At 37.9% G+C, this 26,283-nt stretch overlaps 1 protein-coding gene across 1 annotated transcript; it reads right to left on the bottom strand.

Moving 5' to 3' along the window:
* Positions 1–273: 273 nt before the first annotated feature.
* On the bottom strand, positions 274–25,820 carry camk4 (calcium/calmodulin-dependent protein kinase IV). Its single transcript, XM_046838693.1, is given in 12 exon segments — positions 274–1,138; positions 1,223–1,350; positions 1,353–1,374; positions 1,487–1,613; positions 2,170–2,245; positions 4,358–4,432; positions 4,624–4,714; positions 12,976–13,048; positions 14,701–14,783; positions 16,832–16,894; positions 18,269–18,346; positions 25,306–25,820. Coding segments are annotated over 12 exon segments (1,089 nt in total). The 5' UTR covers positions 25,423–25,820; the 3' UTR covers positions 274–982.
* Positions 25,821–26,283: the final 463 nt, after the last annotated feature.

Here is a 26,283-nt window from a genome sequence, read left to right as displayed (position 1 = left end):
GTGTGTGTGTGTGTGTGTGTGTGTGTGTGTGTGTGTGTGTGTGTTTGTTTTAATGTATTCAGTATATTAATGTATTCAATTTATTCCAATTAAAGGTGAGATTTTGCTCATTTTTCTCTGTAAGCTGAAGTTAATTAACCCCAAAGACTTTTAATAACCGCCTCCCTTTTCTTTTAGCCATTGGTGCCAATAATTTTGGAGCAGACAGTGGGATTTTCTGAGGGTGCAGAAGCTTTTGGCATTGCTTATGTGCTTGAATTTGTGCACATCTTCTGTTCTTGTTTTTTTTTTTTTTTACAGATTTTTATATTTTTGAAACCATGCATCATTCACTTGGTCTTGATTTTTAAAAAAGTAGAAAACAAGCCCGTCAATTTTCCGTCCTCCGACAACACGAACGAAATTCTGAGCCCTTTTAATATCGGTAAAACTGTTCGGATGTAAAGCAACACTGTTTAGGAAAAAAAAAAAAAAAGTTGATAATGTGACATCCGCAGCTCGGGGATTTATGTGGTATTAGTTATTGAGTGTAAATTGTATGCTTTTAAAGAAATCTGTCTAATCTGAATATTTGTAATTAAGCTACTCCCTGTGGCTTTTCATGTCATACTCATCAAAAAAGTCTTGAATTTGATGGTTCAGTTGGTCATTTCCTGTATATGAGACAAACTGATCAGCCAATATCTGTTAATGGGAACATGTTCAGTTCACCTGCACTTGGTTTATATACAGGTTTCAAATACATAATACAGATATCAAGATGCCTTGTATTTAAATGGCATGATGTGTGTGTGTGTGTGTGTGTGTGTGTGTGTGTGTGTTTTGCTATCATAGCCTAAATCAATCACATGCATGTCACCCACACCCAAATCTCTCTCAATCCTGTCATGACCCTGTCAGGACCCCTCGCTCTCAGGTCAAACCTGTGAGGAAAAAAAGTATTTTATTTTATGAACACGTTCCCCGGCGAATCCTAGCAGCCCTACGAGTCTTCTAGTTTTTGGACGTCTTTTGCCGGCTGCTCGTCGTCCACGTCCTTCTGCTCAGCGGGATGAGAGTTCGCCTTGCTCGTGTCAGAGTTGCTGTGGCTGCTGGCGCTTCCCAGGCGCGTCGATGCCACCACCGCTTTAACGGCAGCCTGCAGAGACCACAGCATCACTACTGACAAACAGAAAGCCATTGTGTTTACTATACGCTTCCTTCTGAGAGCTAATATCCAAACCTTGAGCTTTCTTCTGGCGTTGAACTCCTGGAGCTTTTTCTGAGCCGTGTCCATGTGGGTGAAGTTAGCTGCTTTCCCGGTCACCCACGGGTGCTGCAGGGCCTGCTGTGTCGTCAGACGCTTCTTGAGTCCTTCACGATCAACTTCTTTACCTGGAAACAGGACAAAGCAGATGGAGATCAAAGTTTTAAAATATTTTTAACATGAGAAATTGATGAAGTAAGCAGCTTTCGGCAGAAGATTTATTAAAATATGTTCACTTACAAGGTCTTTAGCGTTCAGAGACACGTTGTCCCACCAGGGGGAGACAAACTCATATTCACAGTTCAGGATGCGCTTGAACATGTATTGATCGCCTCTGTCATCAAAAAAAGGCTCAAAACCACACAGTCTGTAATGAGAGAGACAAATTATATATATATCATCATTTACACTGACCAGGCATAACATTATGACCACTCTTTTTTCAGCCTGAGTGAGCAGCCACAGTGACACTGCGCTAACTCTAGTTTCTTTTTTATAACCCTGGAATTGTCATGTATGTTTTCAAGTTTAATAATAATAATAATAATAATAAAAAAGGCGTAAACTAAACACACTTGCGGTCCGCCACTTAACACGTTTCCCAAACCGAAAGCCCTGAACCGAAAAATTTCAGTACGCACACGTGTACCGTCACACCAATAATATATGCTTATTAATATGCTTATCTATTTTTGTACATGAGGAGCAACTTCCATTCAGGTGGCCACCAGCTGTGACTCATCCCCATTAATATGGAGAACACATTAAAATAATGAAGATATCAGTCTGAATGTAAACTGAATGGAAATGAGAAGTGTGAAGCTTCATATCCTAATATCATTTCCTTGAATCTGCATTTCACTTACGGCATTTTTTAAAATTCACGCTGATTAGAGGAGAATAAATGAAGGTGTGCCACTTACAGGATGTATGTGATAACTCCTACTGACCACATGTCAACTTCAGACCCGTAAGCACAACCTCGGAGAATCTCTGGAGCTGAAAACAGACAGAAGCAGCAGTGAGGATGAGGGAAAAGACCTGGACAATGTGGAACAAGTGTTTTTTTGTCCTTGTAAATTACAGGAAAATTGTCACTTGTTTGTTCTAAGCATTTTACACAGAAGGGTAAAATTGCTCAAATAAATAAAAACAAAGACAAAAATGAGTTTTCTGTTTGATGGCGTTTTGGTTTTGTTTAATTTCAACCCTTTGGCAAAGCGGAGCGAGTTACGTGACGACGTATGGCATTTTTTGTTGTTGATATCAGTCATATGAGCTCTGCCTCCCAATTAGCTGTTTAATATTGTCTTTGTTTATTTTATTATTTATTCAATTTTATCAGTTTTCATTAGAAAGAATGTATTGTTTTGTTTTAGTTCGTTCGAATAAAAACGACCCCTGCTCCGTTGTGCCACGCCCCCTGGTGTAGCTGGAAACAAAATAAATGAAAGGATAATAGCGTTCTTCACGTACGACGCATAGTTCAAGTTCAAGATTTGCTTTTCACAATAGATATTGTCTCAAAGCAGCTTTACAGACCGTAAGAATTATGTGTGTTTATCCCTGATGAGCAGCCTGGGGCAACTGTGGCAAGGAAAATCTCCTTCAGATGGTATGAGGAAGAATCCTCAAGAAGAACGTGACTCAAAATGGAACCCATCATTATCTGGGTGATATTAAGTGTGATTATAAATCTTTAAACAATACAAAAGTGTGCAATTATGAGTCATGTCCTTTCTACAGTCTTATTGAGAGACATTGTGGAACCAGGAGCTACTGAGCAACTCAGAAAATAACTCAACATCTGATATCATCATAGATCCAACACCAATTTCTCAATGCCAGAGCCTTTAAACCGCAACACAGCATTTATTACTATTACTTATTATTTAACATTATTTATTAATATTAAAATTACTAATATTAAAGTAGTATTTAGTGTTTATTTTTCACACTGTCAGAAAATCCTTCGACTTCTCAGATTCAGTTTCATTTCTTTGCAGAATTGTACTTTCGACATGAAATGAACTGTTTCAGAAGGCAGGCATAGAGGAAGTGACACTTTTGAGTCGGGAATTTGGGCCTTTTGTGAAAATGTTTAAGTTTAAGCTATTTTCTTGGGAAAAAAAAGGCAAAACATTACTAAAATGTTTACGCACTTTCCTCTGGAAAAAATGTGCACTGTGGAAACAATGTTGCCACATCAACAACCTAAAGGTCCACAAAATGACTGAGCAACTCAAGAACTGTAAATCTCAACAATCTACTACAATGATTCAGGACTACAGAACAGAACTACATCTCAATGATGATGGAACTGTAATGAATGGACGTTCGGTGCCACCCATATGAGGATGGGTTTTCTTTTTGAATCTGGTTCCTCTCAAGGTTTCTTCCTCATATCATCTCTGGGAGTTTTTCCCTGCCACAATCGCTCTCTCATTAGGGATAAACTGACAATTATAAGGAACAAATTTATAGGCACAAAACGTATACACTAATTTATAACTGCTTTATTCCTGTAAAGCTGCTTTAAGACAATGTCCATTAAAATAAAATAAAAAATTAATCGAAATTGAATTTTGTTGGCACTTCAATGTTTCAGGATTATGGACAGACAGAACATTTCCCAGCACCTGCTGCACCCTCAGATTACTCGTTCGCATGTTTCTAATCCCTCACACCTGAATCACATTGTCTGTAATTAGCACTTGTATACAAAAATCTCCCCTTTCACAGTACTCTTTGTCTCCTCTTTGTCTTTCCAGGATTCTTCTTGGTTCATTCTCTGGTTTCTGTTCTTGGTATACGCTTCTAGTTTTGTTTATGGTGTTTTTATCTTCGACTTAACTTGTATGTATTGTCTGTACATTACATGACACAATGACCAATTACATTGTTTCATTCTTAATTACAGCCTCAAGGTTTGTCATGTCAAGTACTTTTTATTCATTTGTTCCCTTTCATTAAACAAAAACAATTAGAGTTCAAATGTCCTGGTTTTCGGATATGAATGATTGATAGTATCTTCCTATCTACATGTCTGATGGCGTATCCGGGGTGTTAGATGTTCTCCTGTGAACATGCAGACAATACTAACAAGCTCACCACAATATCCCGGAGTTCCGCACACTGTCTTCATTGTCACCTGGTCATCGATGATTTTCGACAGCCCGAAATCAGCTACGAAAAAAAATAAAAAATAATAATATATATTAAATAAACCTCAAAAGTCTGACAGGTGTCCACAACACAAACACTTCAACTGGTACACAAACAAGCAAAAAAAAAAAAAAATCCATAAACATTTCCTACCTAGAAATATCACATCAAGATGCAGATCCTAGACAGGAAAGAGAGATCGATATCCATACCTATTTTGAGTGGAGCATCTGGTGCTGAAGTGGCGTACAGAAGGTTCTCGGGTTTCAGGTCGCGGTGCACGACACCGTTTTCATGCAGGTACTGCGAAGTGAGACAGACGGCCGTAAATATTTATCACGCTCAGATGATTCGACAGCTGCCTCTGTGATTCCTAGTTACAATCTAGAATGTCCTTTTTAACCTGAAGGAAATGATTAAAATTTATAAACAGGGTGGTTGGCAGGTCACAGTATCAGTCAGGAGAGTGAACTCTGGGAGAGGGACCTTTATATATATATATATGTTTATGATTTAAAAACGTTATAGTTACAGTAGAACCTTTTTAGAAAAGGTTCTACTGTAACTATAACGTTTTGAAATCATTACCACCCAAAGAATGCCTGTAACGTACACTTGAAGAAATCAGGAAGTATCACCTTGAAACTCAGACACATGAGTCAGAACATAAAGCGAAATGCATAAAAAGACTTTGCAACTACACAAAGAATCATCAGGTTTAAAGTCTCAACAAACAGCAATTGTTCAGACACAAATAGGTGGCAACACTTATTACTTAAGTCAGCTGCAGAATTATTGGCACCCTTGGTTAAAAAATAAATAAAAAAGGGAGTCTAAGGGAGTTTTTCCTGGCCACAGTCGCCATGGTCTTGTGTGCTGCTCATCAGGGATAAACACACATCGTTCACTGTAACTCAGCGGCTTTGAGACAATGTCTGTTGTGAAAAGCGTTTTAGAAATAAACTTGACTTGCTTAAGATCGTTAAAAGAAGTTGATGAAAAAATATTTTGCAACTGAAAATATGTCTGAAATCTAATTGTAAATATTCGCCCTCAACACATCAAACTTCCCCAACCAGCCACGTATCTGCTCCTTTTAGCCCTTTTTCCCTCTGCCCTCCACTCGTCCATCTGTTGATCCATTTAAAACTCTTTTCTGGCAGCCACTTTAACCTCGTCACAGCTTCATTTCCTGCTCACACATAACGACTGGCCCGCTTCCTGGCTTTTTTGCTGCTTTATATCCTTTCCGAATGATCATTAATTCTTCTTTCGTAATTAAACGTTGCACATGAACGTCCTTTTAAGTCGCAGTTTCAAGTGGGCACATAGGACTCATTTCAATTGTTGGGTTTCCGGACGGTAGTGATGAAGTGAGCACCAGAGAATTGATGACAAATGAAAGAAATGTGCGTGCACTGTGTTGATTATTTACAGGAAGAGTAAATAGATAATAAGATAAGAAAATAATATAAGAATATAAGAAGTATATAAGAATATAATAGGAAATAAGACTATCATGAATTGGGCCTGAGATTCGCAAATGCATCACCAGTGCTACCAGTCTCCACCAGCTGGGATGATCTTGATCTAGTTTACACAAAGACACATGCAAAAACATACAAGCTAATATTCTAAAATGATTTGTAGTATTTACTGAATTGCTTATTATCTAATGCCACACAAAGCAGGATGTGGTTCCCTTTTGAGGCAGGATCCTTTTTGGGTTTCTTCCTCATGATGTCTCAGGAGTTTTTTCCTCACCACCCTCACCTTTCCTTGCTCATTAGACACAATAAGACATAATATATATACTAAAGATGTGCATCTCCATAACAGAGGCTGGTGTGATTCACATCTTAATGCATAGCCAAAAATACAATACATAAAAAATATATATGAAGCAGCTGTGATCCGATTCCCCCCTATTACAATCTGATTTCGATTCGATTTAACACGATGCGATTTAATGCAATACGATGCAATGAAAAGAATATGATGTTATGCAATTCAGTACGGTACGGATAACTCACTTATATTTCTTTTTGCAAACTGCAAATTATACATTCACAAACAGGCGTTTTGTAGTGCAAAAAAAAAAAAGGAAGAAGAAAGTTGAAATAAGGCCAGATGTTATTTTCCTGGCTTTCCTGTTCTTTTCCTGAAGATGCAGCTCTACCTCTGCCTGTAATCTGTATTCTATGTGACTCTCTTAGGACACGCCTCGGTCTAGGTAGTGTTGTGATGCGTTGAGAGAACGGACTTGATAAACAGTTTAGCGAGGAGAAATCGATCTACAAATGAAATATTGTTCGCTTACTAAATAATAAAAGTATAGCGCATCTACTAATAATTATATATAAATATAAATAAAATTTTTACTGATGCAAATATGTTAAAAAATATGCATCATGATACAACTTCTACCAGATCCACACTTTAAATCGATGCATCGCTTCACTTTTATGCCGATGCACCGACGTGCATATACGTATATAGGGCTAAATATATTAATTGCATATTATAGGTCCTGAATCTATTTAGTTCTGAAAATCTGCTTGTGACAACGTCTGATTTACAGACAATTGGCTTTCTTCTAATTCAGGTAAAAAAAATAGTATGTGCTCTCCAATTTACATGATGAGCATAATTAATATATACAGTTTGATAGAATTTACAGGCTGATTTACTAAACCTGTCTGAAACTTACGCTCTTTAAACAATTATTATTGGTTTTTAATGAACAGAATTTTAGGTGAGTAATACTTACTCTTTCACTGTAAATAAAAATGGGTTTATATCCAACCACAGACCGCAAAATGTAAGGAATTTGATCCAGTGTTTAGTTTTTTCTTTAGCCGGACTACTAATACTGAAAACCACAACAAACAGGCAAGACGTAGCGAGGACAATAACATATCACCTTACACAGGTTTCAGATTTACTTGTATTGGTTTCCTTTAGCACTTAAACCTTACTGGCAGTGTACTTAATCAACAGAAAATATATTAGAACAGGAAACTCGACCCGTCTCTACATTTCACATACGAAACAAAACCAGTGGTGAAACAGTTATTTTATATTAATCACCAAAGATCTATGTTATATATATATATATATATATATATATATATATATATATATATATATATATATATATATATATATTATATTTTTTCCTATATTTTATTCTGTTTTATAACATTGTTTTATACTGTATATATATATTTTTATATAATATATTATATTTTTAAATATATTAATTTATGTAATAAATGTATATAATTTATATACTTATTATTTTGGAAAAAAATCGAATTGTTTTTTAATAAATAAATAATAATTGTTCACCTTCAGTACCACTACTGCTACTAATTATTATTATTATTATTATTATTAGCGGTTCAATCATGAAATGCAGAAACCTTATTGTTATTGTAGAGAATTTTATTATTATTATTATTATTATTATTATTATTATTATTATTATTATTATGCCCTAAACTGATCATGCAAACTAAACCGTAAGGCCTAGAAAGTTAAAACTTGGCGATATGGTAGAGCTCAATTTGGGGAGAGGTTAAAAAAGTATTAACTCATTTGGCCAAAGGGGGGCGCTATAGTCCAAAACACTTAATTTCACACATTTTTGGCCTTACAAGGTACAAGCTCGTACAAGCTCGTACAAGGTTTATGGTAGACTCAAAACTTCAGATGCTTGGAATCAATGTAAGTTATGTTAAAAACCTACTTCTGCGAAGTAGTTCTAGGTTTTTCACGACATCGGAACGAAACCAGTGTATCAATGTTCAGTAGGGATTGTTAATAATTATCCAAAAAATGTTGAACTTTCAACTCAACGTCGCTAAGGCTCGACAAAACGTTGAAAGTAGGCGTGGCTACTTAGACAAAAATGGCAATAACTCACAAACGGAATAAAATATCTTCACAAACCTTAATATATGTGTCTATGTGCTCAATCTTTGATCAAAGAAAAAACTTGCATAGCTTTGCCATTTGGTGGCGATAAACAAGGAAAAGCATAAAAACTGATATAACTACGCAATCGTTCATCCAATTGAAATAAATCTTGGCATGTAGAGTCTCTGTCCAATCAGTCCATATGGGTTTATGAGGACATTTGTGTATCTGAAAAAACATGGCCACCATCTGCCAATTACATGTGAGCACCTGTTAGACAACGTTACCAGCGGTGTATTACAACGAAACTCGGTGGGCATGTTCCTAATGTCTTTTTCCTTATGACCTCTAGTACCTCAGTTGCTTGAACCCTGCTAATCGCTGCTTGTCGCTATAGTTATAATTGTTATTATTATTAATTAAAATGAGAAATCTATATATATTATATTGTATAAGAGAACAAAAAGGGGGAAGATCTCTATGTATTTCTATAGGATTGTGACAAAGATACTGTTTTATAAGCAACGCCTCGGGTAAGAAGGTTACCACGGAAACTCATTAAACACAGCAGCGTGGACCAGCGGAAGTCTGCCTGGTTACAGTAGAGCCACATGCGGCTGCCCACACACACACACACACACACACACACACACACACACACACACACACACACAGGGGCTCTAAGCCGGAACTGGCTTCTTCATCCTGGTTCGAACATCAGAAGAAAAATGCAAAGTGAGCACATAATGCAAATGAGATGTTAATGATATGTTAATTAGCTTTTAATTATGAAAAGTCTGTACTTCACACGGGTTTTCACTTTTTACTTTTCAGATACAAGCATAGCCTTTCAGCCCGAATGGTGTATGTGTAATACCTGGAAACACAAAGTCTTATGCCAGGTTTTATCTGATATAAAAGAGTGCAGTGTTTTTCTCTATCCTCACCAATTAGGCTGACATGTGGGAGTGTTCTCTTTGTGTGCCGTCCGAGGGGAATTCTTCCTGTGCAATGCACAGCGGAGCTGACATACATACTGTATCTCATATTCTCTCTCTCTCTCTCTCTCTCTCTCTCTCTCTCTCTATCTATCCTCTAGTCTAAGGTCTATTTATCTTGGTTAATGGACCAGTGCAGTACAGAAGCTGCATGCTGCTGAACCCTTATAAACTCTGCCACAAATACAAGAAAACAGTAAATGCCATAGAAGCTTCTGTTGCTAAATAATGCAATACATTAACCCATCCAGATTTAATTTAAATGCCAGTAAAGATCTATGGAGAAATGCTGGTCTACACTGAAACTGTAAAAACAACACAACCATAAATAATGACTACAAGAGTGGGTGGGATTGATCAGAATTCCTTCTCAACTAGCCAGAATTGCTAAAACTTACTCTAGGAGTGAACAGGATCAATCAGTTGTTCTCTGGGAATTGGTGGGTTTAGCCAAAAGCTTTCTCTGGAAGAAGAAATAAGATACAAGATACACTGGGGATTCCAAACAAGTAGTGATTGGGCAAACTTTCTCAGGATGACTTTCTGCAGGAGCACGGAATGACTGCTCAGAAGTTCTTCCATAATTTGAAGATCCTTTCTCTTGGAAAGAAATGTTTAAACCATCTCTGGGAGTGAACTTTTGGGATTGGTCAGGTTTTCTCCAGGAGTGGTTGGGATTGGTCAGACTTTCTCTGGGACTGTATGAGATTGGTCAGTTTTTCTTTGGGACTGTATGAGATTGGTCAGATTTTCTCTGAAAGTGGGTGTAATTGGTCAGATTTTCTCTAAGAGATGAGGTATTGTTCAGAGTTTCTTTGAGAGTAGGTGGGATTGATGAGATTTTCTTTTAGGAGTTGATTGATTGGTCATATTTTTTTCTGGGAGTGAGTGGGATTGGTGAGATTTGGCACAATTTCCTCAGAAGTCGCCTGAATTGGCCAAACACTCTCCGGGAGTGAGCTGGAATGGTCAAACACCTCTAGTAGCTGTTGCAATTGTACAGATTTTCTCTGGGAGTTGGTGGGATTGGACAGATTTTCTATAGGAGTTGATAGATTGGTCAGAATTTCTCTGAGAGTGAGTGGGATTGGTCAGATTTTCTCTTGGAGTTTGTGGATTTGTAAGATTTTCTCTGGGAGTGTGTGTATTTGTCAGATTTTCTCTGGGAGTAGGTGGGATTGGTCAAATTTGATCTGGAAGTAGGTTGGATTTGTCAAAATTCGTTCAGAAGTTGCCAGGATTGGTTAGTATACTCTGGGAGCAGGCGGAACTGGTCAAAACTTCTTCCAAAGCAGGCAGAAGAATAAAAAACTGCAGTGATGCATCGTGGGCATCCTTTGGCATCTAGTCTGATCAACGCCGAGGTGTTTCACTGGAAAGAAACACATGCACACATACACACACACAAACACAAATACATACACAAACCGCATGTGTGGAAACTCCCAGATGAAGTACACAGTACACAAAATTGTGTGGTGTGACGTTAAAAAAAAAAAAGTGACACTTGTAAAGGGGGTGGCAGCATTAAGCCCACTGTTCTTCCACCCGGTGAGATGTGGAGAGTCTGTGTTTACTTATTGCAGCCTGCCAGCTCTCTGAGCTGAAGGCCATACATGAGAAATGTGCCCACCGTCCTGCTATCTCATCTCCTTAGCAACAGCAATCCTTTTGCGAAATAAAGGGCCAAGAGGCGAGAACACACTTTAAATAAAACATCTAAACCTACATAAGCTACTGTAAGCCCATAAGGACAGACCCTGTTTCTGCAGCGTGGCATCTGTCTTAGTTGCTTAACCGGTGCGATGGATGGAGTGGTTGCCAGATTTCATGTTGCGGTGACTGAAAAAGATGAAGTAGGTGAGGAAACAGCTTTGATAGTAAACACGTGGGGAGGAGAGAGAGAGAAGAAGACAGAAAGAGAGCGAGGAAAAGACAGTGGGAAAGAGAGAATCAAGAATAGCCATCTGTGACCTCTCTGTGGGTCTCAGTTCTCCTGCTGGCTTTAAAGTAGAACAACGAAAGCACTAAATCTCATTTCAAATCTCGCTGGAACATGATCCAAAAGTACACCAAAGCCCCTTTATGCCTGCAGCCCTGAATAAGAACGGTGGCTATGAAAGTGGATTTGTGTCAAACGCACGGGGTGGAAAATTAAACAGGAATCACTGACCAGGTGGGTTTTCCCCTTTTTGAACTTGTAGGAGTAATTAGTATATTAGTACAAATTTGGTATCACATTGTAGCACCAACACTGGAGACTCCTTCCAAATATTACATATAACCATCTTCTTACACAACGTTCCAATTATATACCGTAATTTCCGGACTATAAAGCGCACCCATTTATAAGCTGCACCCAATGAATTTGACAAAGATTTTTATTTTAAACATAAATAAGCCGCACCTGTGTATACTGTACACTGAAACTAATGAACTTTACACAGGCTTTAACGAAAGACAGTGTCGGTTACACGGTGTAACGGGTGAAATATGCTGTGGCTCCTTTAAGAGCAGAGCGGCATTTTGGGAATAGCCTGTAGCCGCATTTTTCCGGTATTACTGCATGTGTGTAAGACCGAGGAATATATCCTTATTATTTTATGATGCTCATTTCTAGGTTTCTTTGACTAAACCGTAACGCTGTTGCCAAGAAAAATAAAAAAGCACAAGTTTTGGAAACCTGCCTGTGCTTACATGATTTCTGTTGCAACTGGAGTTAGCGAGCTCTCCCTTCACCCAGACTCAACGCGCTACAACGGCTTGTATCTAAACAGTAGCCGACCAAGTAAGTCATTGTTCACTGTCTTTCTCCTTCCTTTCACAACTATTTCTCTCAAGAGTTTATCTTTTGGCATCGTCGTATGTTTAAAAATCACCCGATGGAAGTTTTTTCTCTGCCATGCAGCTCAGAACACAGGTGAGGTGCGTTTTTTCAGAAATTTTATTGGTCTAATGTTATTTTTTGGTTTGAAGTTTGTGAAACCAGTAAAAACCCAGGAAAAATCCATAAATTAGCCACTTTGTTGTTTAAGCCACGGGGTTCAAAACGTGGGCAAAAAGTAGCGCCTTATAGTCCATTTTTGAGGATTTTATACTGTAAGGTTTATACATTACAGTGGTGTAAATTGCTTTGTTTTAATTGGTTATATTAATAACACATTACAGTATAATACCCCATACTGATCGCCATTCTTTCTGAGGGTTTCCAGATCTACAAGGATCTCTAACAAAATGCCTACTTTAGTCACCTTTTTGAGATGTTCCATGTTTGCAAAATGAGATCATTTAGAGTTTATAGGAAGGTTTTTTAGATAGTTAATTAAATTTGGCAACCCCAGAATTTCAACATTAACCAACTTCACTGCAGGCGTGTGGATGATGTACACTGATCCAAAATTTGATGGTTTGATATATTAAAAATCCTGATATGCCTACAGCAACAGCACTAATATTAATGCTGTATCAGCTATATCTCATAAAGGCATGAATTGAAACAGCTTGGAATGTCAGCATGACAAATGAGAAGATTCCTGACCATCATTTTTGACTCCAGTCCAGTCTTGACACTAGTATGATGGATACCAAAGTATCACGTGCAGAAAAACAAGCCGATAACTCGAACGTGAGCGAATGAACACTCACCGCGACGGCCTCCAGCACCTGTTTGATGGCGTCTGCTGCATCTCGCTCGCTGTAGTAGCCTTTCTCCACCACTCTGCAGGAGGAAAAAACAACAGACGTCTGTTACGTCTAAACAATGGCAAAAATGTGCAAAGTCACTTCTGAATTTTCAGTTAATGATTTTGCAGCTTTAGCATAATCTGGTGACTCAAGCGCGACTTGGCGCACAAAAAGAGGTGAAAAGAGACACTTCCTCTGATTAGTCATTGCTCATGGGGAAAAGCCTTTTGGAATAAAACAGATGTCGTATTTCTGCTCTGAGCTGCGGGAAGAACGCTGTGGAGAACCAGGTTCATTATCATTTATCATTTGAAGGCGATACAGCACTTAAGGGAGGGGCGATATTGTTCACTAATCAACGACAGACCCTGCAAGTTTTTGTAAGGGCACGGAAATATGCCAAAGATGATCGTTTCCGAAATAACAACCAGAGTAACATAGTCAAATTTTGCCTCTATATTGGGGCAGCTATTCCAAACAGTTCCTAAGTACCTTACTAAAGGGGCTTTTATTGTACTCAGATGTACAATACAGCACAGTGAAAATCTTTCTTTTCTTATCCCAGTGATGTTAGAAAGCTGGGGTTGGAGCAAGGTACAGCACAGAGGGTTAAGGGTCTTGTTCAAGGGCCCAAGAGTGGCAGCTTGGCAATACTGGGCTTGAATCACCGACCTTCCCAGCAATGACCCACAGCCTCAATCACTTAGATACCACCTTCCCTACTTAGCTACATGGAGCATTGTTGTGTGGTGCTTAATTTATTAGGTAAATGTGCAGATTTTAATAAATGTACCAAATCACAAGATGAATTTTGACCAATTGGAAACTTTTTAAATCCCATGTCCACATTTGTTTGCATTTGGGAACGCATTTTTCACCTTCAACTCACACTGAGGTTTTTTTCGTTCAACGACAAAACGTCGCTTTGTGAAAACTCTCTCCAAAGTGGAGACATTTGAAAACGCATTCTTTTAGCATCGCAGAGAAGCGCGTGAAAACGGAGGCTTCGAAAAACAACGACACGTTTTAATCATTGAGCCTAAAAGTAAATAAGCACCAGGCAGAAATGAGGCGGGTCTTATGTTTTGCTCATGCGCAGTACAGGGACGTGAACGTTTTCAGACGTTTCAATGTGGCTGAGCAATTTTTTGGGAAACGACTGAAAACCAAAGTGTGGAGGGGGAGGGTTTTTAGACAACGGTGACATTTTTACATTTATCCAGATTAGTGTAGACGTAGCCTTAGTCTCAAGAAGCTAATAAACATGTCTGGGTTACCAAAGAAAGTAGTCCTTTTGTCCCAAGGCAAAGAACTTTACTGATCCTTACATAGCGCTGAAACGGGAAACTCCTTCTATAAATATTACATACATGTCATCTCCTTCCAGAAATCCTCCTCCCAATGTTGATATGTTACCTTTGTTCAATAACAAAGTTTCAGTTTTTTTTATTAATAATTTTATAATTCGACCCAGACAGACTACTGTATGTTTTAGATTATTAAAATCCTAACCTAGAGATAACTCGCAGTGTTGCTGTGAGATCATTCATAACTAAACATGCTGTACTGTAGAAATCAGAATACAATTAATGAACCTGAATTTGCATTATGTAAGAGATTTGTCATTTCTACTGTCAGTGTCTGATGCTCAGATTGTAAATATTAAAGCCGTAAACATTTCTTGACCTGTCGAATAACTCTCCTCCGGTGACAAGCTCCAGGACGAGACTGATCTCTGATGGCGTCTCAAAGATCTCCTTCAGCTTGATCTGTCATGAAATATGTGTATGAGAGACAGAGAGAGAGAGAGAGAGAGAGAGAGAGAGAGAGAGAGAGAGAGAGAGAGAGAGAGAGAGAGATGCAGTTCAGCGATGGCATAATTAAAACACTGCAATAAATAAGGACTGCTGGAGGACCTTTACCCAAGCAGCACTTTTAGGCCAAGTTCTAAAGCCATTTACACTGAGACTTTTAACTCACTCGTAAAATAAAAAACATTTCATTGATTGCTTCTTTTTTTTTTATTTCACGCAGATTCTATAGAAACCACAATGTTTACATCTACATTTATAACATTTGACAGAGACCCTTACCTAGAGTGACATCTCAATCATGGAAATGAGCAGTTGAGAAATAAGGGCCTTGCTCAAGGGCCCGGCAGCGTCTTCGGATCAGAAAACCACTTATTATATAACTATAATACAGACTGTTTTTATAAACAATGTTCAATGTATTTAGATTATGTATTATTCCCCAACCTACATTTACGGCATTTAGCAGACGCCCTTATCTACAGCAACGTACAAAAGTGCTTCGAGTCTGGTTCACCAAATTACATACTTAAGATACCATCAGCCTAAAACTCTGTTAAAAGAAATTATAGCACACCTTATTTAATATATATATATAAATATAAGCAAAACAATCCGGGAAAAGTGCCAGTTTAGGTGTTTCAGAAAGAGGTGGGTCTTCACCCATCCCTTGATCCAATGACTCGGCTGTTCAGACGTCTAGGGAACGTCTAGAAAAACCTTAATGTATACTTACCTCTGACCCTGAGAGAAGGTGGGACCAGTTTAGCAGTGCTAGATGATCTCTTCAGCGAGCTGCAGTGCGTGGAGTGATAAGGTCTTTAAGGGTCCAAATGCCAAATTTCATTTAAAACATTTGTTTTACTCATATCTGTATTTGATCATAAAAGTTTGATTGCAAACAAAAATTTCCCATTAGTAATAACCATGCTACATTCAACATGACGTTCCATCGTGATCGAGAACACGAGCTAGCGAGAAAATTCAAAGACACAACAAAATGTCCAAACCGTTGAGAAAGAGAAAAATTGATTAAATACAGGGTTTTTAACCAAAAGTGGACAAACGATTGTTTTTTTGTTCGATGCAAACGAATTCCTCGATTCCGAAGCTAACAACAAGCAAAGCAGAATGCAACAAGAAGTCTGGGGTTAACGTGGATGAGACAGAGGGTGTCAGCGATGTGAACATGACTGAGAACAGAGATCACCTGATCATCATCTTTTCTCTGCTTGTGTTCTACATGGTGGAATTTCAGCCTGAATACATTCATTAGGTAACAAAATTCTTTTGTATTAATATATTAATACGACGTGAGGTCCAGTTACCAGCGTGACACCAAAACAGGTAGAAGTAATGGCTACTTTCTACTTCAATACATGTCAATGCCCAAATTTCTTTACTTTAACTTGAGTAAAAAAGAATAGTCAGTACTTTTACCACAGTATTTTAAAACACAAGTATCTGTACTTTTACTTGAGTGAAGAATGTGTGTACTTTAGAATGCAAGCTTGCAAGGCCAATATTACCTCTCCAGCCCATGTAATTTCCTGTTACAGACAACATTAAAGAAAGGAAAAATAATTTGGCCCTCACAGAAAAAGATTTGGGGGACCCCTGATTTAGACTATAAACATGTCAGATCAATAGATTGCACCTGGTTTATTTTAGACCTGCAAAAACGTTTAAATTCCCAAACTTTCCAGCCATAAAAACCATTCACATTCACCCTGAGCTGAAGTTTAGATCCAAAATACCGATCCAAAACCTTTCCATTAGCGTTATGAAAAGTGCACAAAGATTTAAGGCGGCATTATTTCTTTGCTTTAACGAGATTAAAAGTTTCAATTAAAACAAATAAATTGATGACCAATCCAAAAAAGTGTGGATTTACACGCTCTGTGTAACCTTCGAGTCTGATGTTTTAAGGATTCTCATCTTTTGGATTTTTCACAATGCGGATTATTTTGAAGCTACAGAGCTTTTTTTTTTCTATCCAGACTTACTATGTTTGGATGAGAGAGACGCAGCAGGACTCCGATCTCTGTTCGTACAATCTTCTTGTCAACCTGGTGGATAAAGAGCAGGAGTTATTGTTCAAGATGAGCCAGAGGATGTGGATGTGGATGTGGATGTGGATGTGGCTCGTGCGTAGACATTCAGTACAAACCTTTGTAAGTGTAGCTTTTCTGTATTAGCTGTAAATCTAAAAATATGAAGGCAGTCTGAAAGATTCACGGTCAGGTGTGCATAACACGAATTGAATGTTGATGTAGAGAGGTGGTTAATCACCTCGTTCCAGTGTGGTTGACTTTAGAAAGTAACTTTTAGTTATTTATTTGAGTTAGTTATTTAATATAGGGGACATTAGATCTAGAATTCTTCTCTAAATCATGCACACAAATGAAATAGTGTGATAAGATTACATCAAAAGTGGCATCAAAATGTTTTGACTAGTTTCGCAACACGCCAACAGATGGCAGCACAAGGCTGCACGCACAGTCACAGGGAGCACCGACTTTGTCAGTGTGCCAAAAGTCCTGTGTACATCGGGAGCTGTGCAACCGGTGCTATTCTGACCACTTTTAATCATATCCGTTAAAAAAAGGAAATGTGTAAAATAAATGCATCACACCCTTGGGGCAAAATTGTCACAGCACAATGAAGCTAGCACTATTACCAGTGTCACGATTCATATGAAATTAATAAGTGTTAGATCTGCTGATGTTGCATTAGATTTAAGCATTACTATATATCCAATCACACACCGTTGTTCGAGAATGGAGAGTCCAAAGCATTTTGATTCCTCTTTGAGGAAAACGTCGGAGTTGTTCGATGCGTGCGCTCACTATCGGAGTTTTGAATCTGCATTTGCAATTTCTCTCATTATTATAAATGACATTATAACAAGGGATTTTTTTTCTTTTTTTACTGCACTTTATTTTGAAAAAGGTTTAATTAAAAAAAACAACTAGTTGGATCTTTATATCCCCTTGTCCTTTTTGAACTACACTAGAATCCCACCCAACACTGCTGTTAAAAACTCGATTTTACTGAATAAATTTTAATTAGGCAACTTTTTACTTTAACTTGAGTAGATTTTTAGATCTGTAACTTTACTTGTACATAAGTAAAATTTCATTGAAGTGACAGTACTTTTAGTTGAGTAGAATATTTTTTTTACTCTTTCCACCTCTGAATATTAGAGATTCTAGGAGCAGTGTTAGCAACACCCTACCGACACAATTGTAGTTGGGTTTTTGTTTCATTTGATCTGTATCGAAGAACAGTGACCACCTGCCATGTCAGAAAGGAAAGTGAAAAAACTCCTGAAGTTCTCAACGAAGACTGATGAAACCTGATAAACTCAGAAGTCCAAATCCAGGATGAAAAAACAAACCCAAACAGGAGAAAGCCTTCAAGATATCGATCAGCATACTCACTGTTTTCTTCAGCTTCTTCACGGCGTATGGTTTCTGGGTGCCTTTTTGCCGACATCGAAACACCACCGACGTGGCTCCTGAAGCAGAAGAAAAATCGCTCAGGTGTTATGCATATTACACATAATGTAATGTAAATGTCACTTCGAATGTAACTATTGATGGATAAAAAGTGGAGATAGTAAAAAGTGATATTTAAGAAAGTATTTGTAGTTATAGATGTGGAGAAGAAAATTACATTAAATTAATTGATTGCAAAATAATCAACTCCAAGTGGTCAAATACAAACCCCATCCCTGACATGTCCATACCTGGTCTATATTTTGTCCAGGTTCAGCAGATTACTTCCTAATTTACATAAAAACACTAAGTGAATTGGCCCTAATGCTAACACACAGCTGGAGTGTCCAGAGCCACATTTAGGTGTTGTAGAGGCTCAACTTATTTGCAACCTGTCAGCATCTTATGTAGCATCAGCGTTTTTGGTCCTTCAGTTCAGCACATAATCAGCTTAAGCCGGCAATCAAACCAGGCTTCAGGCCAGCTGAATATGCCGGAACATGCCTCAATCAGAGCGTCTCAGCAGGAGATTGTGCAACGTGTAAATAAATGAAATGTAGGTAATGCAATAAAAGCCGAACAGCTACCTGACTGCTCTAGAAGAACCATCTGGATTGAATTATTTTTTCTTGGGTTCGGAAGAAATGTAGTTGTTTTGGCCATACACTACATTCTGCTATCCACACACACACACACAAACACAAAGTAAATGTGAGCACACAGCAGGCGAGCATGAGTTCCAGTTCAACAATCTGCTCCTCGTTATTAGCATATCCCAATAATAGTAATATATAGTAATACAAGTTCCTTCCTCTCGTCTCTAACAAGAGCATTTCACCGAACACTTACAGTACACGGAAAGCCATTACAGGGGGGAAAAAAACTTATTATTTTTTAATGACTATATTGACTATATTTCTATATGTTTAATGTGATTGTGAATGCAGCTAGAATGCCCAGTTTTCATTAAACCATTAATTGTAATAAAGAACAGCCAGGCACAAAACCAGTTTTTTCCCCACAGGCTATACTCAGCATGAACAATAAAATATTCATAACTACACATTGTCCATCATAACTGTCCCATTTGTACATAGAATCCAAATGGTCCATTTGTAAACTGAACACCTGTAAATAACATCTGTACATTTATTCTCAGACTACACATATTTGGCACATAATCTAAACCCATTCTGAACAAATCCAAGCACAGATTAGTGACGGGTCGTTCATGAACCATTTGTTCATTGAGAATGAGTCTTTAATGTGAAACAGTACTGAGTCGTTTATCTTTTAACTCTTCTAATCTTTCGTTCTGATACCACGTGACTCCTACATACTCCTGTATATCCCATATATAAATGATTGGAACTATAGTCATAGTTTGTGTATGTGGACATGTTGGTGGATCTGCTAATTAATTTTTTTTTTTTATCAAGCAAACGAAATAAACTTAATGACTCGAAAAAAGATTTGTTCATTCTGATGATCGAGATTCAAAGAACCAAGTCACTAAAATAATCCGATCTTCCCATTACAAGCACAGATCTCTAGCCCAACTCAAACCACTTCCTGTTTAGGACACGCCCACTTTTGGTGTCAATCAGAGCACAGACCCAGGTATTCCATTCCATTCTATTTCAGCCCTAACACCCATGTAGTTAATGACCTATCGCTACATCTTGATTAAACTAGAGATGGATTTTCCATTCCTTCCCCCTACACACAAACTGTTTAGCATTGTTTTAGCTTTATTTACCTCGTAACAATTTGGTACATTGTTTAAATTCTTCTCAGGCACTCTGGGTCATTTTTCTTTTCTTTTTTTTTTGTCTTGCTATGTAACCGTCTTACATAGCAAGACATGGAGCGATTCAACCCCGATTCCAAACCAAGAAAAATACGAACACAGGGCCAAAGCCTCTAGAATAGAAACTGCATGTTTGCTCCTGTGCAAATGAGAATAAAGTGGGCAAAAAATAAATAAAAGAAGTAGAAATCTAATCAGATAAAGAGAAGGCAGATGGGTTTGTCTTCCAAAAGCCAGACCACAAGGCTCTACTAATCACCAGTAATGCCTAAAATCCGATCAATATTCATTATAGTAATAATATTACATTACGGAAATGAAGTCTCACACACACACACACACACACACACAATCACGAATGGCATGAATCCTACAAACACAAATCAACAATAATAGTCAACATTTCTCATTAATGACCTCCATTAGTAAATGTGACCACCGTCGGCTTTATTGATCTTTAGCATCACATAACAACACAAGTATGAATACAGCAAGTACATTTATATTTATTGCGTTATTACCAAATTGACTTAGAATTTCAGAGTGACTTGCAATTATGTCATTTATACAACATGAGGTTTAAGGGCCTTACTGAAGGGCCCAGCACTGGTAGAGCTAGGGTTTTATCTTTTTAACCTTTCAATCAGAAGTCCAACAACTTAACGACAGAGCTACTTACTCCTGTCCTGTAATGATCCTTGGTCAGATGAACAACTAGCGGAACCAACTAGCCATAATCTGAGTGTGAACCAAACAGATTATTCTATAGAGAATACTATCAGCAGATATCTGTTTTTCAGGAGTAGCTCTTCTATAAATACATTTCATTGAGTAGACAAAAGAAATGCTGTCTATTCGACTGCAGGTTATGTTTTATAAAACGTAATGCTAACCCTAGGCAAATGGAGAACCTATTTAAAAATCACACCCAAATGATTTTGGATTGCTCTTCATTTTTCGCCCACGATTTGCTCGCATGCCGATTCCCAAAAAAAGAGCCAGCGCTTTGTCATACAACAGCTACTTAATTTAAGCGAATTCTAAGAAGTGCTGTATTACACCCATCCTTTCCACAAGGTTTTTAAAACTGCTAAAATGCTAAGGATATAAATTAAAATAAATAAAAGAGAAAGTGGGTGGGATTTGTCTGAAAGAGAAGTTATGCTAGCCATACATACGTCTTTTTACCGTATTTGAAACTTTTTAACTTTTATTAAACACAAATAATTAAACATCAAATTCCAGATGAACTTCTACATCACCATCTTCTACATCTACACACTTTATATCCTGCTTTGATTCAAGTCATTTAACCCGAAATAGCTTTTTTTCCTGTTCATTTTGCGTAGCTTTAGATTTGTCTCATGGCACAGCAGGCCGCAATCTGATTGGCCACTGTACAGCAATATCTGCTTCTCACTTGCATAAAGATGCTAAATCCTCCTTCTTCTTTTTTTTTCACCTTTTCTTTGTTCTGTTTGCTGTAGTACATCTCTAATCACCTGCTTCTTGCTGTTCTGGCTGCACAGAATGTTCGCTTTTCCTTATAAAAAAAATGAACGGCTCAAACACTTGCTCTGTTCTGTAGCTTCAGGTCTAATCTGGTCGAGTTTGCATTTAGCATAATACCATTCTGCGTATTAATTGATATCATTAAATTTTTTTTAATTGCTGTCATAATTCTTGGACTTGTTTACTAGGGTTTTTTTTTTGTTTGCATTCAACACATCCAATAAAGGTTACAATATAGAGTATGTATAATATAAATAGTTAGCCTAATTACTAAAAGAACTACAAAAATAAAACCATCTATGCTGATAATGTTGGGTTATCATTTCCAGCACTGCATCAAGCTTACAACAAGATAAAAAAAACAATATATATATCTGTGGCTCTCCTGGCAATGCTTAAGAAACCCAACGTTGAGATCCGCCGCCTCAAGGCGTTTCTTAGCAAATTCTCCAAGAGCTCATCATCTGAACATCTTCTTGTGCTTCTTTCTTCATCAATCATTCCACAACCCTGATACAACTTCTGATGATCATAAAACATTCTCCCAAAAAGCTTCGCGGAGTTGCTAACTCGATAAACGTCTACGAAACTAGCCACTTAGCGATAATGGATCTCCCAGCTCTATTGTTTCTATGCACTTAATGCACAAGAGGAAAGTGGAGTGCGGTAGTGTGTGTGTCTGTGTGTTTAGACTGTGTGTGTGTGTGTGTGTGTGTGTGTGTGTGTGTGTGTGTGTGTGTGTGTGTGAGAGAGCTCTATGCTCCGTTTCTGTTTTTTTGCTTGATGCCCAGTATTATATAAAGAAGTAAAAGAACGATGGAAACAGACAGAGAGATACTCTCCCTAGTTTCATTACAGATTCACCTTGCCTTGCTGTATTTAGCACCCGAGGGCTTTACATTTGCCACAGCTCATGAAGGCTCATGGTTCCTTTTCCCATAAAGCTTTTAAAGAAATACATCACCATGTGCTTCATGAATGTATAAAAACGCTGCTGTAGGCCAAATGTTGCACGTTGTCACCAATGAAATCTATTTAGTTTACAAATAGATATAGTATAATGAGCTAAATAAATGTCCTTTTGTTTAACCAATGTGTAAAATTAAAAAATTCCCTAAATAAAACAAAGTTCCCCGAATCGCTTAGTCAGCAAGCCTACTTGCTGCAGATTGCGCTCGGCCGTTCTGGCAACCATATGGGAGCATTTAGATTTAATTTCTGATTACTGCACGCACCCGTTTTCTCTCTTTCTTTCTCGGATGAAACAGCTCTGATTATAATTACAATCCAGTCTGCCGAACCTTTTCAGTTTACTACAAAGCTTCAGTGGAATAAATGCATCAAAGCCACTCTTGAGGCAACGCAAATAGAAAAAGCGCATTTACCATATCCACCAGACTTAGTCTTCATTTAACTATGAACGCTACTGTGATAAGACCTGGAAAACCTCGACAAAGCACAGACTGGCTTTGCACCTAGAAATTGATTTGACAGTGTGTTGAACTAATCAACACACTGTCCACACTAATGACTCCTAACAGTGTTTGTGTGTGTGAATTTGTTGACTGTTTCCTACATTCAAGTGGATTTTCTTAGGGTTTCCTCAGGGTTCTCTGGTTTCTTCCTTCCTCGCAAAATCACCCAGTGGGTACATTTTTTAAATCTTTACAGTGTTTGTGTGTATGTGGATTTGTTGACTGTTTCCTACATCAGTCTGGGTTTGCTCAGGGTTTCCTCAGGGTTCTCTGGTTTCCTTCTTCTTAGTAAATCATTCAGTAGGTAAACCTTTTGATTGTTTGTGTGTGGATTTGTAGACTGTTTCCTACATTCAAGTGGATTTTCTCAGGGTTTACTCAGGGTTCTCTGGCTTCCTCCTTCCTCGCAAAATCATTCAGTGGGTAGATTTTTAGAATCTTAACAGTGTTTGTGTGTATGTGGATTGGTAGACTGTTTCCTACATCAGTCTGGGTTTTCTCAGAGTTTCCTCAGGGTTCTCTGGTTTCCTCCCTCTTTGTAAATCATTCAGTAGGTACATTTTTTTACTCAACATTGTTTGTGTGTGGATTTGTAGACTGTTTCCTACATTCAAGTGGATTTTCTCAGGGATTCCTCAGGGTTCTTTGGTTTCTTCCTTCCTCGCTAAATCATTCAGTAGGTGAATGTGTGAAGCATAACAGTGTTCCTGTGTGCACAAAGTTGTAGACTGTTTCCTACATTCATGTGGATTTTCTCAGGGTTTCCTCATGGTTCTCTGGTTTTCTCCTTAGCAAAATCTTTCAGGAGATACATTTGTGACTCTTAACAATGTTTGTGTGTTCAGAGTTCTAAACTGTTTTTAACATTAGTGTGGGTTTTCTCAGGGTTTCCTCAGGGTTCTCTGGTTTCCTTCTTCCTGGCAAAATCATTCAGTAGGTGAATCTGTGACTCTTAGCAGTGTGTAAATGTGTGTGTTTTTGCGTATGTTGTGGTGGTGTAAGACTGCCATCTGAACCTATTGCCGTCTCTCGCCTGGCGTTCCCGGACAAACTACGGATTCAACGCAACGCTCGCCAAGATAAAGCGCCTTCTTCACTGCCATGGGATTCCAGCATTTTATTATGCTTAACGCATACTGGATTTTCAATTTTCATAGTGTAGATCTCACCTTGCCTAACCATCTGTTCTGAAATGGCAAGCAGCAAGGAATCTCCCCATTTTTTTTTTCAGTACTGATATCAGATCATAGTGAGACGTCCTCTCAGTGACCCGGCCATTTTTGCAAATGAAAGATATTTTGAAAAATAAAATGTCATAAGTTTTGTGTTAGAAATAAAATTTGAAAATAATCATATATAAATTACATTTAAATTTTATATGAGATATGGCACAGGTAGCCATAATATTTATTTAAAAAATGAAGTAATATAAAAATAAAGAAACATAAAAAAACAATTAAATTTAGACAAATATACATTTAATTCTGCAGTTTTAAATTAGAAAAGAAAAAAAAAGGAAAAAAATCGAATCTAAAATCAATCACTTCATAAAAAATTCACATTTGAAAATATATAAATATTGATATCAACTAAAATATTTCAGAAAACATTCTCCTTGTATAAGAAATGACTAAACTAAACTTACTGAAGGGTACTGACACGCATTTTAGGGGTGCTGAAAGGTACCAAGAGGTATTAAGAAGTATTTAAGGGTACTAAGTGGTACTAAAAGGTATCAATAAGTATTTAAGGGTACTAAGAGGTATTGAGAGGAATTCAGAGGTACTAAGAAGTATTAAGAGGTATTGAGATGTATTTAAGGGTACTACAAGGTACTGAGAGCTATTTAAGGGTACTAATAGATATTGGTGTGTATTTAGGGGTACTGAGAGCTATCGAGAAGTATTTAATGGTACTAAGAGGTACGGAGAGGTATTTCAGTGTGCTAAGAGGTTTATAAGGGTATAAAAGGGTACTAAGTGATACTACGAGGTGTTGAAATGTATTTAGTGGTACTCAGAGGTGTCAAGAAGTATTTAAAAGGTACTAAGGGGTATCTCACGGATATTGAGATGTTATTAAAGGTAGTGACAGGTCCTGGAGGTTTCAGAGGTGTATTGGGAGGTATTAGGAGGCGTTGAACGGTACTGAGGGGTACTGAGAGGGGTACTGAGAGGTACTCACCGTCCCAGTTCCGACTCCAGCTCGTAGAAGTCCTCCAGCGTCTCTTTCTTCGAGCCATCAATCCAGTATTCCGGAGCTGTGCCTGGCCTGGAGCTGATCATACTCACTTTGAGCATCTCAGACGCAGTGAGCCTGCGATCGGTCCCTCACGTGCGGTGTGATCTCCCCCGCTTCAGTGTCGCTGGCACCGGCCGGAGTCGCTTCCCGTCCCCGGTGCTGCGGTTCACACCGAACACACAGCACCCGCAGCGGCTCGGGAAAAAACTGCCCTGAAAAGGGGTTCGGTGCAAAAGCGCACGCAGTGGCTGCAGAGAAATGTGCGTCTCTGTGAGCTCCTGCGAGGATCCACAGACCTTCCCCGCAAAGCTCAGCAGCCGCGGCAGCGCGTCTCTCCCACGGCGTGAGGGGCGCAGGCGCTGGGCTTCCACTGGGTCTTACTGTCGCTAATGTACCGGGGATTCAGAGCGCGTCACTACACCGGGGTTATATAACACACCGGACTGAGCTCCTCCGCTCTGATCAAACACACACACACACACACACACACACGAGAGTAAGTCGAGATCATACAACAATCACAACAATAATAATAATAATCATCATCATAACATTCAAATATTTATTAATGAAATATTCAGTGATTTTTATTTAAAAAATACAATATAATATAAAATATATTGATTTATTATCATTTTTTTATTATTATTGCTGTTGTTACTGTAAATCATAACAATAACAATAAGAAGAATATTAGGCACATTAATATAATTATAAAATGAATTATTTTTTTCCACATATTCATTTATTATTTTTATTATATATTTTTTTACAGTATATAAAGATATTACATCAATAATTTGTATAAATAAAATTATTATTAATGATAATCACTATCATTATCAGCTTTACATTCAAATATTTATAAATTCAATATTAATAAATGTTTTGTGTTCATTTTTTTGCATTTTACCTGGAGA

This window comes from Silurus meridionalis, chromosome 25 (genome assembly GCF_014805685.1).
Source record: "Silurus meridionalis isolate SWU-2019-XX chromosome 25, ASM1480568v1, whole genome shotgun sequence".
NCBI lineage: Eukaryota > Metazoa > Chordata > Actinopteri > Siluriformes > Siluridae > Silurus > Silurus meridionalis.
The sequence above is the reverse complement of the archived record's forward strand: the minus strand, read 5'-3'. Positions and strand labels throughout refer to the sequence as shown.